The sequence below is a fragment of the Equus przewalskii genome, chromosome 5, assembly GCF_037783145.1.
Source record: "Equus przewalskii isolate Varuska chromosome 5, EquPr2, whole genome shotgun sequence".
In the NCBI taxonomy this organism is placed as follows: domain Eukaryota; kingdom Metazoa; phylum Chordata; class Mammalia; order Perissodactyla; family Equidae; genus Equus; species Equus przewalskii.
In genome coordinates, this window is record NC_091835.1 from 74,581,176 (window position 1) to 74,598,938 (window position 17,763).

The 17,763-nt window shown below is 42.9% G+C and overlaps 1 protein-coding gene across 3 annotated transcripts; it reads right to left on the reverse strand.

Moving 5' to 3' along the window:
• Positions 1-702: 702 nt before the first annotated feature.
• PYM1 (PYM homolog 1, exon junction complex associated factor) lies at positions 703-16,564 on the reverse strand. Of its 3 annotated transcripts, none has more exons than XM_070621577.1 (5): positions 16,408-16,543; positions 15,992-16,092; positions 14,991-15,198; positions 2,045-2,138; positions 703-1,632 (listed from the first exon to the last, which is right to left on the reverse strand). In XM_070621577.1, exons 3-5 carry the CDS (start codon positions 15,007-15,009, stop codon positions 1,149-1,151), a joined length of 597 nt encoding a protein of 198 aa, XP_070477678.1. In that variant the 5' UTR covers positions 15,010-15,198; positions 15,992-16,092; positions 16,408-16,543; the 3' UTR covers positions 703-1,148. The 3 variants fall into 3 exon arrangements, with proteins under 3 accessions (XP_070477678.1, XP_070477677.1, XP_008532405.1); XM_070621576.1 differs by having other exon boundaries at positions 16,290-16,449; XM_008534183.2 differs by lacking the exon at positions 14,991-15,198 and having other exon boundaries at positions 15,754-16,092; positions 16,408-16,564.
• Between the last annotated feature and the right edge of the window lie 1,199 nt (positions 16,565-17,763).

The following is a 17,763-nucleotide window of genomic DNA, read 5'->3' on the forward strand; positions in this document are numbered from 1 at the left end:
TGAGGGCAAAGGATTGAGGTTCAGAGACTACGGCTCATTCGAGGGACTGAAAGTAGTTCAGCGCAGTCGGCGCAGTTTGACCAGAGGCGAGGAATGGCAAAAAATGAGGCCAGGTTGTACGGGACCTCATGAGTCAGGCTAAGAGCTTTGAACTCCTGAGATCGTTCACTACAGCTCACTTCCCCCTCCGCTGGTCTGCACTAGCTGCTGCCTGGAAAGGAAGATTGTGATAAGTGAGGGGTGGAAATCAGAGAATATGCAAAATTAAGTGACAGCTCTATTTGGCAGTAAGTTCCTCTTCCTGTATCATTCGTTTGCTCCACAATGCCATCCTGGGGTGGCATCTGAGAAGGCAAAATTTCAAATGAGCTGTGAAGTAGGTCAAGATTATCTTCAGAAAGAAACAGTAAGGAAGAAACAAAGGCCCCATCACTATGTGGCGTGAAAATACTGACACAGGTAAATTAACGTGTCAAATTAAATTTGTTCTAAGTTTATTATAACACTAATTCCTGTTCACTGAAGTCTGAGCAAACACATACAGAAATCACTGTTGCTAATTTAGCCATACACCCATAATTTTTAAAAATTAAAGGGAATATTACTCCCAACACTTGTCTTTCTGTGCCAAACTGAAGGGGATAAAACACCTCCTAGGAGCTGGAAAGAAAGAGGCCAAGGCAGACATGTTGTCTACTTGAGTTTATTCTGTTCTTAAAAAAAAAAAAAAAAAAAAAAGGGAGGTGAGGGATGGAGGGGGCAATAACCCTTAAACACTGTGAGCAGGAACCCAGACTCTGAGACTTGGGCGTACTCCCCGACCCTCAACCTCAGTTCTCCAACGGATTTCCACCCATGTGGTCTTCTTTTAAACGAGACACCCAAATCAGCAGCAAAAGTACCTGGGGTAGTCACTGAGACTCTGAACACTGGGAACGGGAGGGGGAAAAGTCCAAAAAATAGGAGTTGGGAAAAACAGGGAAGGAATGAGGGAGAGGCTAGGCTCTGGAGCACAGAGTTGGGCCACGAGAGGTGGAAGTGAGCCAGGATGGAGGGGTACCCCTCCTGACTGCTGCTGCCCACATTCCCCAGGACCCCAGAGAGCCCCATGGTTTGTCCTGCAGTCCATTCCCTATTCCCCAAAGGCCTCACAGGCCTAGCTCCAAGTCCTCCAGCTCCTCCTCCAGCGCCCTCCTCCTTGCTAGCTTCTCCAACTGCTCTTTGCTGGGCTGGCTGATTTCCCCAGCCTGGATCCGTTGCTGCAGCTCTTCCACCTGCCGAAGCTTCTTCTTTAGATTCTTTATCTTCTTGGCCTTTTCGGTGGTAGCAGTGGAGTCAGGCTGGTCAGAGGCAGCTGTAGGGGCTGGCCGGGAGCCCTGCGGAGCACTGGGGACTTGGGCTGTCTCTCCCAGGGACACCTTATCGAGAGTCCGGCTCAAGGCCTCTGCCTCCCCTTTCTCTTGCTGCTGCCGCCTTTTCTCCTTCCGCTTCAGGTTGCGTTTGGCTGTCTTGGAGAGACCTGGTTCACCACCTTCAGGTCTGGATGGGGTGACAGGCACAGTGGCCTCGGGGCTCAGCCCTGGGGGCAGTTCTGGTTTACTCTTGAAAAACTTCACGTACTTGTTCTCATACCTGCAGGGAACAGAAGATGTCAACAGTTTCAAAGAATCACTGACTTTTCTGAGCCCTTTTCTTAACCTTCCAAATCATTTCACCCTTTTCACTTTCCTGCCTCCTTCCTCTCCCTAGAGTTCTTCTCCAACTTCCCTCTGCTCTGTAGGTTTTAGGAGGGTCTCTAGGTCCTGAAGCTCTGGATCTCTGAATGCTATTTGGAAGTTCTGCTGAACAGAGGCCACAGGAACCGGACCAGTCACCTGTAAACCTCACTCATTCCTGAACCCCAGCCCCCTCCTCTTTCTCAGACAGTTGCCCCCTGCTTCCCTTTCCTGGGATCAGCAGATTCTTCCCTGAACTCATAGCCACACATATTCTTTCTTTCTGTAGAGACCCCAATAAATGCCCCTCCTCATGCCTAACTACGCACACTGGGACCTCTTCCTGGGGCACATAGCCTTCTTTCACCCTCCGCTGCTTGCGCCAGGTCCCGTCAGGTCGCTGTGTTGAGGCGATGTACTTGCCTGAAAAGAGAATTCAGTTGGAGTTACTCTTTCTAATTTTCAAAGAGTCCCCAAGAGGAAAGAATGTATGAATGCACATAGCCTCCCTCAGCACCCATCCACCCACTAAATGCGACTGTCCACTTAAGGCCCCTTTTCTCCTATCAACCCTCACTCCCTCTCTTGTCATTATTTACTGAGTACCTACACACTGTATAATACACCATCCCTGCCCTCAGGGAGGTTCTATTTTTATAATCCAGTTGGCAGGACAGGACAGGCACAGAGGAAGAATTTTTAAAAAACACGAGACAATAGCATGGGGACCTCAAAAGGCAGTAAATGAATAAGAAGTTAAAAAGGGACAAAAACAAGGACCATAGGAAGGAGAAATGACCAGAGAAGACGTTGTAGAGAAGGAGAAGTCTTATTAAGATGGATGGTGAAAAACAGGTTAACTTTTAGGGATCCATACTATAGATCCAAAAGCACCATACACAGGATATATGTAAAGGATGTTTGTTGCTGCACTATTTAAATTAGTAAAAAGCTGAAAGCAACTTGAATGGCCATCAATAGATGAATGGTTGACTAGACACAGATCATCCACATGATGGAACACTATGCTGCTATGAAAGAGAATGTTAGATATGAATGCACTGACCTCGAACGGTGTTCATGATAAACCCAGTGAAAAGGCAAGGTGCAGGATAATGTGTAGAGTAGTAATCCTCAAACTTTTTAATTTCAGGATCTCCCTTACACTCTTATTTTGTAATTCTATGCATTTCACTATGCAATATTAAAAAATATCTGTTAATCTCATCAGAAAACTCTACTGAGAAGCTGTGGAGCTCCCAGGGGCAGAGACAAGTTTTCCAAAACTCTAATTTTTACTTGAAGGCTTGATTTTTATCACTGGCAACAAACACGGTCAGTTGTTTTCTTTGAAATGACGGGCTCACTTCCTTCATTTTCAGGAAAATGCCTATTGGATACCCAGGTCTGAATTAGAAGTTTGTGAGTGGTTCTTTCAAGTAAAAGTAGTGTTCCATGAAAAGGCAGTTCGTTTAGCCTGCAACTCGGACAACTGCGTAGTGCTTTTCCTTGAGATGCCATCTTACTCAGTGTGCAGTGGAGTGTTTCATGCTTACTTCCCATTTAGTCCACAGAGAACATTAAAAAGATGTGTAACTTTCAGTGATAAGATGAATAAGTCCTTGGGATCTAAGGTACAGCCTGGTGACTACAGTTAACAAAACTGGATCATATGCTTGAAAGTTGCTATGAGAGTAGAGCTTTAGTGTTCTCACTATAACAACAACAAAAGGGTAATTATGCGAGGTGAAGGATGTGTTAACCAACCTCATTGTGGTAAACATTTCGAAATGTACATATCAATGCATCAAGTAATTATTGTACACCTTAAACTTATATGTCAATTATATCTCAATAGAGCTGGAAAAAAATAAGTAAATAAAAAGATGTGTATTCAAGGGCCAAAATTTAATAGAATTAATAATTTTTATTGCATCATCAAGGGCATCCTTAAGTGAAACAGGCTTTATTTACTGCAAGCGCGTGGCAGTGAAGAGCACAAGGACCAGTACAGTTTGGTGCCACTGCTCTGATTACTGCTAAGGGGCCAGTGGTTTTACCACCTTTGCTGTTGTACCCTCAGTGCAAATTTCAACCCAGCAAAAACAGCAAATAACATCTTAGTATATTATGGAAATAGCTATCTTTGCAGACCTCCTGAAAGGGTCTTAGGGAACCCCCAAGGGTCCTGAACAATATTTTGAGAACTGCTGATGTAGAGTATGCTCCCATTCTTTTTGGGGCAAGGAGTAGCACTTAATGGTCCATATAGTCTGTGTATCGGGGCAAAGAGAAAGGTGTAGAAGGACACATACCAAGACACAAAGCCTTTAATGCTGGTTACCTTAAGAGGAATAACCTGGAAGAAGAGGTGGTAGAAACCATTAACCATTAATATATAGTTTTTTAAAAAAAACCTATAGATATCTTATGTTACTCTTTTTTTAAAAAAAAAGTATTACTTTTGTTAAAAAAAGAGAAAAAGATTTTTAAAAGAAAAGTAAAAAAATCAAGTCTAGGGCCTCCCACATGGATTATACATTGTTACATGAATTGGTTTTTTGTTCAAAATGCAATATCATTAATAAATTAAAACTAAAAAAGAAATTTGTTAAAGAAAGTGGGTAAGATGTGACAAGCAGAGGGGATGGGAGAAAGAAGAAAGGTGAGCAAAGAAAGGCGTGGATGTGGGAATGGGGGCAGGGACTGAGAGAGGAGAAGTCGAGGAGGAGTCCCGGTGAATCAGACAGTTCGTGGGAGGGAATAACAGGAAGCCAGGTAGGAGATAAGAAATGGGGCCAGAGCTTGAAAAGCCTTAAATACAAGGTCAAGGAATTTGGAGTTGATCTGGTGAATAACAGCCAGCCACTGAGGATACTGTTTGCTTAGCTGCAAGAGTTTGGAGACAAGAGGAACAACTGAAAAACGAAAAAATGGAGAGGTTTCATGGAGGAAGGGCTGAGACTAGAACTGGGCTTTGAAGAAAGAGGCGGACTAAAGAAAACGGAAAGGGAAGCAGAATGGATTGTAAACAGAAGCTTATTCTAAAACAAAATGTCAGATGTGGGGATGTGGAGGGCACGTTGAGGGGACTGAATAGACCAGTTCGGCTGAGTCAGAGCGCTGGTGTAAAGTCAACAGGGGTGAGGCTCAGACCTTGAAATGCCAGTTAAGGATTTTAATATCTGGCACATGGCATGCATTCAACAAATATTTGTCAAGTGAATGAATCTTTTATCCAAAGCAGTGCTTTAGGGCAATTAATCTGGCATGATGAGAAGGTGAACTGGAAAGGAAAAACATGGGAGACTGGGGAAATCAGTTAGGAAAAAGATTGCAATAATCCTGGCATGAGGGACAGAATTGACTGAAACAGTGAGAATGGAAAGGAAGGGACTGATGCCAGATACATCAGCAAAGAATCAGCAACACTTGGTAATTCACTGATGGGGGGAGTGGAGAGGGAGTTAAAGTCAAAAATAATTCAGCACACTTTGTTTTAGTAATCGCAATCTTGAGAATTTAGCATAAGGAAATAGTTCCAACATGAAAAAAACAAAAACATAAAAAAAGAAAGGGAGAGAGATAATTATTTGAACATTATGGTATTATCTATAAATAGCTAAAAATTAAAAATGATCTTTGCATCCGGTTATACAGAAACAGTTTATGATACATCCATTAAAAATGATAGGGGCCAGCCCTGTGGCCAAGTGGTTAAGTTCACGTGCTCCACTTTGGAGCACAGGGTTTCACCAGTTCGGATCCCGGGCGCGGACATGGCACTGCTCATTAGGTCATGCTGAGGCAGCATCCCACATGCCACAACTAGAGGGACCCATGACTGAAAATATACAACTATGTACTGGGGGGATTGGGGGAGAAAAAGCAGAAAAAAAAATGATAATCTGTGTGTGTGTGTAAGATTTGCCCTGAGCTAACATCCGTTGTCAATCCTCCTCTTTTTCAACTTGAGGAAGATTAGCCCTGAGCTAACATCTGTGCCAATCTTCCTCTACTTTGTATGTGGGACGCCTCCACAGCATGGCTGATGGGTGGAGCAGGTCTGCACCCAGGATCCGAACCCGTGAACCCCAGGCAGCCGAAGCAGAGTGAGTGGAACTTCAACCACCTGGCCACAGGGCTGGCCCCTGATAAAAATTTTTTAAATCATGTAATGTGATATAATGTAATGTAAAATGTAGTTATATATACACCATGATTTCATTTATTAAATATGTCAGGCTTATTTGGAAGTTTAGAAAAGAATGTGCAATGTGAAAGTTATGTTGAATGATTAGATTATAAATAATTTTTTTAAATTCCCATTAATGTTGTTATATGGTGGGTTTTAAAATTATCTCATTTTTTGTTTCAACCTTAGATGGCTTAGAGAATGGGTACACATAAGAGAGTGAAATTACTTCTGACCAGGCGATTTATAAAGATTTTATGGAGGACACAGCATCTGTTATGATCTTTGGAAGATGAGCTGGATTCAGACAGGTGGGGCGGGGGGTTATGAGGAAAGAGCAGAAAGGGAAGATTTCAGGCATATGGGACAACATCAGCAAAGGGACAAGTCACACTAGTAATCGTGCCCCTACTTAAAATTCTTCCTGGATTCCTGTTGCCCTCAGGATATTTACAGGGAGGCTGGAACCAAACACAAAAGGCCTTCTTGACCCCCTGCTCTCGCTAATCTCTAGCCTTTTAGCCCTCAGTCACTCACACTCTCCTCCTCCAGCCACTGAAACATTCAAAAATCTCACCCGCCAGTGTCTCTATTCTCTATGTCTTTTTGCTTTTGCTTCATTTGGCCTGGAATAGACTTTGCTTGATTCTTATCTTAGTTAATTCCTATTGGCCTTTAAAAGTCAAGTTCAAGTATAAACTCCTCAGTGAAATCCTCCCTGACCTCCCCACCCCAAGCCAAGTGAGAAGCTGCCCTTTGTGCATCCGTAGCACCTGCTTTGGCCTTCATCGTGCTCTATTGTTTAACAAAACTGTTGCTTGTTCAAGAGCAGGGGCTTTGATCTTTGAAGCAAATGGCCTGACACATAGAAGGCTGTAATTAATTCAAATAATGAATACATAAATTTAAGTACCACTTTAGAGAACAGCAAGAATCCAGTATATTTTTGGCAAAAAGCATATGTAATGGGAAAAGAGACTAGAGGTAAATTAGTCAGAATATGAAGGTATCCAATTTCCTCTTGAGTTTGGACTTAAGCTTCAGAATGTAGGAGAAGGTCGAAGGCCAATAACAGAGTATAGATGATGTGCTCAAAGTAATGCTTTAAGAAGATTAACCTGAAAATGTGTAACATAAACTAAAGGTAGAAAAAAACGAAAGCAATAGCCACAATGTGAGACAACTTGATTTAGATGGTCTCTATGGGTATTGAAAGGAAAATGAAAGAGAAAGCCATTACGAAGAATAAGTCAACAGGATCTGAAGATTGCCAAAATTCAAATTAGGGAGAGGAAATAATTGAAACAGTGCTACGGTGAATTTAATCTGGTGCTTTGCACATGTATTCTCTTATTTTCCACAACATACCTGTGGGTAAGTAGAACATATGGTAATAACATTTCTTCACACGCAGATTTCAAATGTTTATTGAGCAATTGCCATTGTGCCAGACACTGTAACAGGAGCTGGGGCTACAACAATGAATAAAGCAAGCAAGGGTCTGACCTTCTTGCAGCATGCATTCTAGCAAGAAAGACAAGTAATAAAGACGAACACAAATAAACTCATTACAATATCACTCTTAAATGTGGAAAATCTGGAGAAGAATAAAAACCACTGATATAAAGAAAGTCCAAAGGAGAAGACAATTTTGTGAAAATAAGTAATTCAATTCTAGACAAGGAGTGTTTTATATGGAATGAAGAAGAAAGAGACAATGATAGAAACATGTATTTAAGTAAATTGCACAGAAAATATAGCTGAGGACTAGTAAAGATGGAATGTGAGAAAAAATTGGGCAGAAGCTTCTTGAACGGCTTTCCTAACTGGAGGCCCTCAGAGGTACAAACAGCCCATCATCACAAAGGAGCACCTATTTTATGTTATTCTGGTTCCATTCCCTGGCTGTGATTCCTATCTCTAGAAATAAAAACCAAGGGCAGAATATCAGGATTTTCAGCTAACACCTTTGAGAGAGTCAGAAACTACAAATTAGAGACTGCTACTATATCAACTTTGGAAGCTTTGTTATTTCCCCACATCTGCTGTTTTGTAAATCTCACTCTGTTTCCTTAAACTGAAAAGGGCCTTGTTTTCAGGAGTGGCAGGAAGACAGTGAAGAGACAACATAGCAAGGCTTGGGCGAACTCCAGGGGTTAGGGAGAAGTGACTGTTAAAGGTATCTTGAATCCCTGGGACCTGCTTCAAGTAAGAAAGGAGATCTGGGTCACAGATCTGAGCCTGAGGATGATCTCAGGGCCCAAAATCCTAAGACCTAGATGCAGTTTCTAACACACAGAAAATAAAAGAAGAGAAGACCCAATTTGGAGGAATGACCCTGGAAAAACGGTCATGATCATTTTCCTCAAGGAAGAAAAGGTGTTGGCAACAACAAGAAAGGATTCTAGGAAAAAAGAAACAGTATAGTGCTAGGCTATGGCGACCAAAAGAGTTTCAAGTAAGGGCAGGTGATTAACAATATTAAATACTGCAAAGAGATTAAGGAAAAGAATGAGAAGAAAAAGGTAACTGATTTTGGCAATTTGGAAATTCCTAGTTATCTTCAAGAATACAGCCTTAGAAAAGTAGAGCGATCAAAAGCCAGACGACACCTTAATAAAATGCAATAAACATTTACTGAAAGCCTCCTGTGCGAAAAGTACTACACTAAGTGCTACAGGGATTATCAAGATGAGTGAAATGGTCTGTACTTTCAAGAAATGTACAGTCTAAGTAAGGAGGAGGGTGGGTAAGTCAGGCAAACAAAGAATAAGGCACAACATAAATGCCTGAGGTTTCCTTAGAGACACTGATAATTACTGATAGATTTCAAGAGAATAAATAATCCCACCCTGTTTGATGCAGGAAGGTGACAGGAAATCAGGAAAATCTCAGGGACTTGACTTTAAAGACTAGGTGGTAGCAGTAACAATTAGCAACAACAACAAATAAGTGGCTGATATTTCTGCAGGCAGAGAAAGGAAGGGAAAGGGCATTCTAGGCAGAGGAACAACAAGCAAAATCATAGCAGTGGAAAACTCACAGTATGTTAAGAACAGTTAAGAAAGAGCATTTATTAATAAGTAGCTACATTACACTGCTACTTTACATATATTACCTTATTCAATCTAGACAATGGATAGATACTATCATCTACAGCTGAGGAAACAGAGTCTTCAAGACGTTCAAGATAGGTCCAAGATCACAAAGGCAGCATGTAGCTGCAATCTGAACTCAGTTCTGACGCCCCAGCTTACATATCAGCACTCGGCTGTGCCACCAGTCTTACACTATACAGCCCGGTTTCACTGCAGGGTATAGGCAGAGACGTAGCATGTGATGATACTAATATATTGAAAAGTGGTTTGTGCTCATATTAAAGAACAGTATCTTGAATGTAAGAGCAAATGTTCCATACGGAAATTTGATAGTCAATCCCAAAAGGACAATAGCAGCTACCCTTTACTGAATGCTTGCTTCAAGCCAAGGCCAGCGCTCGGTGTTTATGTATACTATCTTATCTCATTTTCACAGCTCCATACAGGATTATTCCAGTTTTACAGATGATAAGAAATTTAACAACTTGCCCAAAGTTAGAAAGTCAGTAAACTGTAGCAGAATTCCAACCCAGGCTGTGGGTTCCAAAGGCTGTGCTTTTTATCCTACTATTGTACATTGTGTTATAAATGGGAAAAAAGAAAAAAGAAAAAAAAAAAGAAGATTAACGTCAGTAATAATCAAAGGAAATATAAATTACAACAATAAACTATCATTTGTGTCTATTGAAGCAATAGAGTTTTGAAAGATGAGAATACAAATGCAGTCAAAGAGGTGAAACCAGCGTACTCATATGTGGTTGGTGGAAAACCCTTGAGAGCAATTTGGCTAACACAGCAAGGGGATATATGGTAGTCCCATCATTTAGCAGCATTTCCCAAAGTTTTTGTTATATAAAACACGACTTCCATAAGATTCACAGGAACCTTATTTTTACATTATTTATTTTGTAGCACATTTCACAGGACTACCAAGTGTTCTGAGGATCATATTTTGGAAACTACAGCCATTCTGTCTGATCCCGATTCTGTTAAATACAGATATGATATATATGCGCATAGAAAGAAAAACTAAAAGGAAATATAACTGTAGTTATCTCTGCATTCTGGAATTGCCAAACATGCATGTGACTATATTTTACTACTTACTATATTTTACTACTACTTGTGAAAATATTTTCCAAGTTTTCCACAATTAAGATGAATTAATTTTATAATTAATAAAAAATAAATGTTTGTATCATCCAACCCAGTTAATTCTACTTCTGAGAAATCTTTCCTAAATAACCTATATCCTAATAATAATAATAAAATAACCCTAAACTCACGCAAAGACTTACTGCACAAAAATATTCATAGAGTTCTTATAACAAATTCTGGAAACAATCTAAAACTCCAAAAACAGAAGAAAAGTAAGAGAGAAGATTCGTGCCCAAACAATAAAACACTCTGCCAGTATTTTAAAAGATGTTTACAGAGAGTTTTTAATAGCAAGGCAAAAAATTTATGTTATAAGGTTTAGTGAAAAGGTAAGATATAAAAATGTATATACCATGTGATTCAAAAATGTTTTAAAAATGCACAAGAAAAATAAAGACCAGAAGGATATATGCCAAATTTAACAGTGGACTCTGGGTGGATGAAATATATTGAACAAAAATTACAGAACTAAATTTGTACTTCAGGAGCAGTAATCTGGCAACAATATGTCAAAGGAACTGGAAGAGAGAGAGAGAGATGGGAGATAGGACAACTACTTAGGAGCTCACAGCAATATCTGCAGGATAAAGGAAACTGGAATTTTATCAGGCACTTAGAATGACCCAGGTACTATGCTTGATACTTGTATATATAATCTCTTCTAACCTATACAATAATTCTTACCTAACTAATAATTACAGAACCATTTTTTGGGTACTTTCTATGTGCCAGACATGTACATTATATCATTTAAATTTTAATTCTCACAATAATCCTATGTTGTGGGAGTTACTATTCTACATCATTGATGAGAAAACTAAGGCTTAGATTCCCAAGGCTTAAAATTCCCAAGGCCATATAGCTAACAAGTATTGAAGATAGGATAAGGGTAATGGCAGTAGAAATAAAAGAGCGATATTTTGACAACTGGTTTGTGTGTGAGATGGGGAGCAAGAAAGGAGTAAAAGATGATACAAAACAACACTTCAATAGCAACAAAAACACTTAATGCTCTGATCTTGGTTTCCTATACCATTCTCCAGTAAAAGGAACCAAGGGCTCCTTGGAGAAATGGCTAATTCTAGGACTGAGACAGGAAATATACAAGACAAGCTTGGAGCATCTTCTAGTGCCAGAAAGTAAGGAAGAACTGAAAAACAAAAACCTACACTGATGGGAGTCAGTCAAAGGGACATGGGGCCCACTAAAAGAGCTCCCAATGTCCAAACCTGGAACATTTGAGCAATAAAATAAATAAGATAGGGGCTGGCCTGGTGGTGCAGCGATTAAATGCGCATGTTCTGCTTCAGTGGCCCAGGGTTTGCTGGTTTGAATCCCGGGTGTGGACATGGCACCGCTTGGCAAGCCATGCTGTGGTACACGTCCCACATAGAAAATACAGGAAGATGGGCACAGATGTTAGCTCAGGGCCAGTCTTCCTCAGCAAAAAAAGAGGAGGATTGGCAGAAGTTAGCTCAGGGCTAGTCTTCCTCAAAAAAATAATAATAATAATAAAATAAAATAAATAAGATAGTATTGGATTATAACCGAAAGTCCACACTGATATAAATTAATGACTGAATAAATAAATGGGAGAGAAGAGAAACATCCTGTGCAGAATAATTCCAAACACTGTATGTAAATACTCCGTCCTTAAGGGAGCATAACTCCCCACTCTTTAGGTGTGGGCTGTGACTAGTAATTTTCGTCTAAAGAGTATAGTATAGAAAGGAGTACAGTATGGAGAGAATAACTTTACAGTGGAGAAACCTTACAAACACTACTTCAGTCAGGTGATAATGGTCAACATCAACAGTAAAAAAACCATTGCGAGGGGTCAGCCCTGTGGCCAAATGGTTAAGTTCATACACTCTGCTTTAGTGGCACAGGGTTTCGCCGGCTTGGATCCTGGGTGCGGACACGGCATCACTCATTGAGTCATGCTGAGGCAGCATCCCGCATGCCACAACTGGAAGGACTCACAACTAAAATATACAACTATGTACTGGGGGGCTTTGGGGAGAAGAAGGAAAAATTTTTTAAATCTTAAAAAAGAAAATCATTGCAGTACTATGTACCCTTGATATGATACTATGAAAATGTCACTTTACCTCTATGGTCATCCCCTCAAAAACAGATGACTCCAATCTAATCGTGAGAAAAACATCGGAAAAATTCTAATAGAGGGACATCCTACATCCTGAACAGTATTCCTTAAAACTGTCAAGATCTTCTTTGGGGCTGGCCCCGTGGCCGAGTGGTTAAGTTCGCGCGCTCCGCAGCAGGCGGCCCAGTGTTTCGTTGGTTCGAATCCTGGGCGCGGATATGGCACTGCTCATCAGACCACGCTGAGGCAGCGTCCCACATGCCACAACTAGAAGAACCCACAACGAAGAATACACAACTATGTACCGGGGGGCTTTGGGGAGAAAAAGGAAAAAATAAAATCTTAAAAAAAAAAAAAAAAAAAAAAAACTGTCAAGATCTTCAAAAACAAGGAAAGTCTAAGAAACTATCACAGCCAATAGGAGCTTAAGGAGACACAAGAAGTAAATGCAATGTGGTATCCTGGATGAGATCCTAAAGTAGAAAAAAATTAGGTAAAAACTAAGGAAATCTGAATAATGTATGGATTTTAGTTAATAATAACGTATCAATATTGCTTCATTAATTGCAATAACAGTACCAAACTAGTGTAAGACTTTTTTTTTCTTGAGGAAAATTAGCCCTGAGCTAACATCTGCCACCAATCCTCCTCTTTTTGTTGAGGAAGACTGGCCCTGAGCTAACATCCGTGTCCATCTTCCTCTATTTTATGTGGGACGCCTGCCACAGCATGGCTTGACAAGTGGTGCATAGGACCACCCCTGGGATCCAAACTGGCAAACCCTGGGCCGCCAAAGTGGAACTTGCGAACTTAACCACTGTGCCACCAGGCTGGCCCTGTGGAAGATGTTAATAACAGGGGAAACTGAGTGTAAGGTATATGGAAATTGCTTGTATTGTGTTCTCAATTTTTCTATAAATCTAAAACTGTTCTAAAAAATAAAGTCTACTTAAAACAGAGAGAGAAATGATGCAAAAAGTTGATCTTGAGTTGGCTAGTACAACGTTGCCTTTAACGGAAACAAGGAAGGAAAAACCGATATAGATATTGGTCAGACAATTTGAGGTGTGACACTATAGCCAAGAATGAAAGCCATTCACCAAACAATTAGAAAAAGGAATTGGCAACTCAGGAGAGAGGCTGGTGCTAGAAATAAAGGCTGTAAAAAGTTAAGGAACAAATAAGCAGCGAGGAAATGGAAATAGTATGTATAGACCTGATATTCAAGAAATCAGCCTGTGAACAGGAAAGAAACAGAAGTGATAGGTCTTGATTTTTCAATGAATTAGACAGTGAATTCATCGGCCATGAGGGAGAATTAAAAGAGAGGGTCAGAGAGAGCTGGAAAAGGTGGGGGAAATAGCCATGAGAGAATGTAAGCAAATCAAGAAAAAAGAACTGGAGAGAAGCCATGATCTTGGCATAAGTTAACATTAAGTTATACTGAATGTGCTAGCTTCTGTGCTTTTTCTCCTGCCATGTGCTGTAGCCTAGAAGCAGAAGCCAAGAAAACAGTTGATGGGTGTGATTCAAGGTAACAGAAGTCCTTGCTTAACATAGAAGAACAAAATGAATGAAAAAAGCAATGAGGATAGTATCAAAGTGGCTGGTCATGGAGGTCTAGCAGGGCAGCATCAAAGGTAATCACGAAGGTACTGGTAGACTCAAGGAAACGGGAAAGGTCAAGAATTAGAGAACCTAAAGAGGGCAAAAGCTGATTCTGTGAATGTGAGGTAGTGAAAAAGGTGACTGGTAAGGAAGCTAAAGTATGTAATAGCGAGCCCCTGAAGGGGAAGCAGCGTCATAGGTGAGGTCCAGGTAGTAGTGATTCTGATGCGTAGCTGATTTGAAAATACAAAGGAAAGTCAATGGTCCCATGCTGAGGAACTGTAACATCAGAGTACTTCAAAAATGCTGGAGACACTGAGAATGAGAAGAAGAAACGGAGTGGAGAAAAAAATATGATGTGATAGGTCTGGATCCTTGTGGGCAGTAGATGATGGCCCTGAGGTTTTAGAGAAAATGCTGTAATTGCATGCCAATACCTTCCACCAGAATTAGAGTGACAGTGGTAGATCAATGATCTGGAAGTAGTAAAGGAGAGCAAAAAAGCAGTATGATTCCTTCTCCTCTTCCACATAGTCACAGAGAACAGAAGATATGTCTTGGTGGGAGTGATGATGAGATGTGATACCTGGATTTTCATTAAATCACTTTAAAGAAAAACAGTTAAGAATAAAGAGAAGTATACTGGACAATGAGTCATATTTTCAAAGTACACATTAAAAGGAGCTAGTTGAAGAAGTAGAGAGCAGGAGAAGAGGTTGTACCACTTTGAAATGTAAGGTTGGGGAGAAATAGCAGAGACCTGGCTTGTCATTAGACCCCACAGGAGAGATAGGTTGAGAAGTAAGGAACACGGAAAGCAGCAAAGCAAGAAGCATAAATGGCACATTTTAAAACAGACTGTATGTACCACAGCACACGCACAATGTCACTTCTACAGAAGACTACACATACACAATGAGGGCTACAAAAAACTGTTAACACCTTGCCTTGCACAGCATTTTATAAATTGCTTTCATATATACTATCTTATTTGATTGTCACTGGGTAGACATTACTATGCACATTTTTCTAAAAATGAGAAATTAGGATGGGACAAAACCACAATGAAAATCTTAATTCTCTGTTTTCAACACATAAACCTCACATACACAGCTGACACTTCAGCATCTTAATCAGTCAGGCTGGAAATTCTTCTCTAGCCAGAAGGAACAGTGGGTTCTATCAACTTGTCAGAGGGCTTCAGAGGCCACTAGACATCTTCCTGTTTGGTTTCTTCCACCTTAGATTCCTCAACTCCTATCATCATCACCAGAGAAGGTAGAGGCGCGGCTGGTGTCATCAAGGAGAAAACTCAAGCTGAAAAGTTACATTAGGCTTCTGTTCTCTTCACACCTCTAGACCTCAGCGACCCAACCACGAAGATGAGGGAGAGAGTGGAAAAAATCACTATGTAGCAATGAGGATGTCTTCAACAGATACAGCTTCGAGAAAAAGAATTAAGACGGGGCTGGGGAAGGGTAAAAAGCAGGGATAGCCAAGAGAAGGGGGAGGGGAAGAGTGGGAGAGCAGGAATTGGAGAGAACTGAGTGTAGGAGCCCCCAAGGCTGGAGAACCCAAAAGAGATATGGGAGCTCCAACTGCTGGAGAAAAGCTAAAAGCCCGTGAGGGTCCTGGAGCAGGGACCAGCGTTGAAGGACCCCAGGGTTTGGGTGACCGGAAGCAGAGACCCCCAAACATGAGACCAGAAGGGGGCGCAGGTGACACCCCGTAGGAGAGAATGAATGGGGAAGGCGGTCCGGAGGGCGGGGCAAAGGAGGGGCCCCGGGATGGGCGGGGCACAGACCCCTTTCCAAGTCCGAACCCCTGCCCCGAGAGCCCGGGGAGAAGCGGCTCCGCGCCTCCCGCACTCACCGCCGGTCTCGTCAGTTACATAGGGAGTCGCCATCTTGAAAACGCAAACCACTTCCGGCGTGAGCGGGCTGGGGTCCCGCCCCCCTCCCCACCGGAAGTGGAGTCCAGATCGTAGCAGGCCACCATTTTAGTCTTAAAGGGAGAGTACACCATTTCATGGACGGAGGTGGAGGAGGAAAGGAGAAGCTGAAGACTTTAATAAAATAAAAGCTCTGGGCTCTTTTACTGCCACTGTTACCATTATTGAGCGCCTGCTGCGTGTAAAGCAGTCCTTTGGTGCTGAGAGAAGTTCCGAGGCACAGACCCTCTCCTCACAGGCATTCTTCATCCATCCAGGACCTGCGAGGGAAAAGGGGGCAAGGCCCTGTCTGCACCCGGAAAGGGGGGCTGATAGATGAGGAAAGGAAGAATATTTAGGGGCTGGCCTGCACCCAGGTCCCAGAGCGGCTAGGGGACATGGGGAGGGGCGGGCAAACTCCGGGAACGCACTGGGGCGCACCGATGTGGTTGGGGGCGAATTGAAGACCCCAACTAACCCTCTCTTAGAAAGTGGGGAGGTCGAAGTAGCCTGCCGATTGCCCTCGACCACCAGCTCAACCCTCCGGAGACCCGCGAGAGGGGCGTGCAAGGCAGGGGGCGCTGCCGGCCAGTCACCTGTCCCCGCAGCCTTGGGGTTGCCAGCGGCTTCCACGGCCCGGGAGGCGGCCGGCCGGGTGGGGCGGGCAGCCCTGGCCTGGCCCTGCCCCTGGGGCGGCCCCAGGGATTCGAAGCGAAGTGACGGCGGCCCAAGTTTGCGCTGGCCTTCGACACTGGGCCCCGGGGTCAGAGGGTAGGGTGAAGGCTTCTGGGCGGACCTTGTTAGTGTTCTAACTGACCTCGTCCAAGTTTCTGGGCGCTGGGCATTGGAAATGGGGCAACTCGCCAATAATCCGGGCCCGTTCGGTCACTGGCTTTGCAGTCGTGCCCTGCCCCAGCCTCCCTATTTAGATGAACCCAAGTGAGAATTCTCCCTCCCCCGCTTTTTTCAGCAGCCGTTGTTCCTTCAGGGCTAAATCCTGCTAAACTTGTTTCCCCTACAGCCTGGGAGGGGCCGGCTACAGGCTTCTCTCCTCAGGTGTCCGCTCTGCCCTCCCCCATCCCCATCTTGTTGCTTTTTCCTGCTCCAAATCCCCGACTTTGGCTTAGGTTAACGTCCAACAGTACCGCTGGAACCAGGGAGGAGGGAGGAGGGGAATATCTGCGACCACCTTCAAGACCGGCTGCATACCTCACTTAAAAAAACAAAAAACAGGGCAATGGCTGCCTAGGAACTTCCTAAAGCTTTGAAATGAAGCTTCGGACGTTTTCTCCGGTCATAGCTTGCCTTCCTTCCCAAGCTCCACCTTCTTGACTTCCAGTAGAGGCCCAGTCCAGAAGGTCTCAAAAAAAGACTCATTTAAAAACTGGTTTGCACTCAATACCCAGTTATTGCAAGTGTTCCAACGCTGCCATCCTTAAGCCCTCTGCTCTTTCACCAGTTGTGCTTCAGCCCTGCCTGGTCTAGCATCCTGTTCTTAGCCTTGTTACTAATGATTAGAGGTGAGAGTGCGGGATGAAGCCTCTAAAAACTAGAGGGATGCCTTGGTCTTGACTGTACTGCCCGAGGAGTACTAGTACTAGTGGGCTGCTCAATGGGCCTTTCTGCTAGAGGGAATCCTAAGTGGTCCTTGTTGACTACTCAACCCTAGGAGCCCCCCTACTATGCCCCTAGACATCCTGCCTCAGCTCTGGGGTTGACAGGAAGTGAAACTCAATTGTCTGCCTAGCAGACCTGCCTGAGACCCAGCCCTGGGCCCCGGATGTGGCCCCCCACCCTGAGGAGGAAGAGAGGAAAGAAGAGGCTGGGGAGAACAAGGCTGTTGTTTTTTCCTTTCCCTTTGTTCACTGCGGTTTCTTTCTTTCTGACTTTTATGATGTGGTTGATTAAAGAAATGAGCACCTGGAACTGCAGGCATTAGGCGCCTCCTCCTT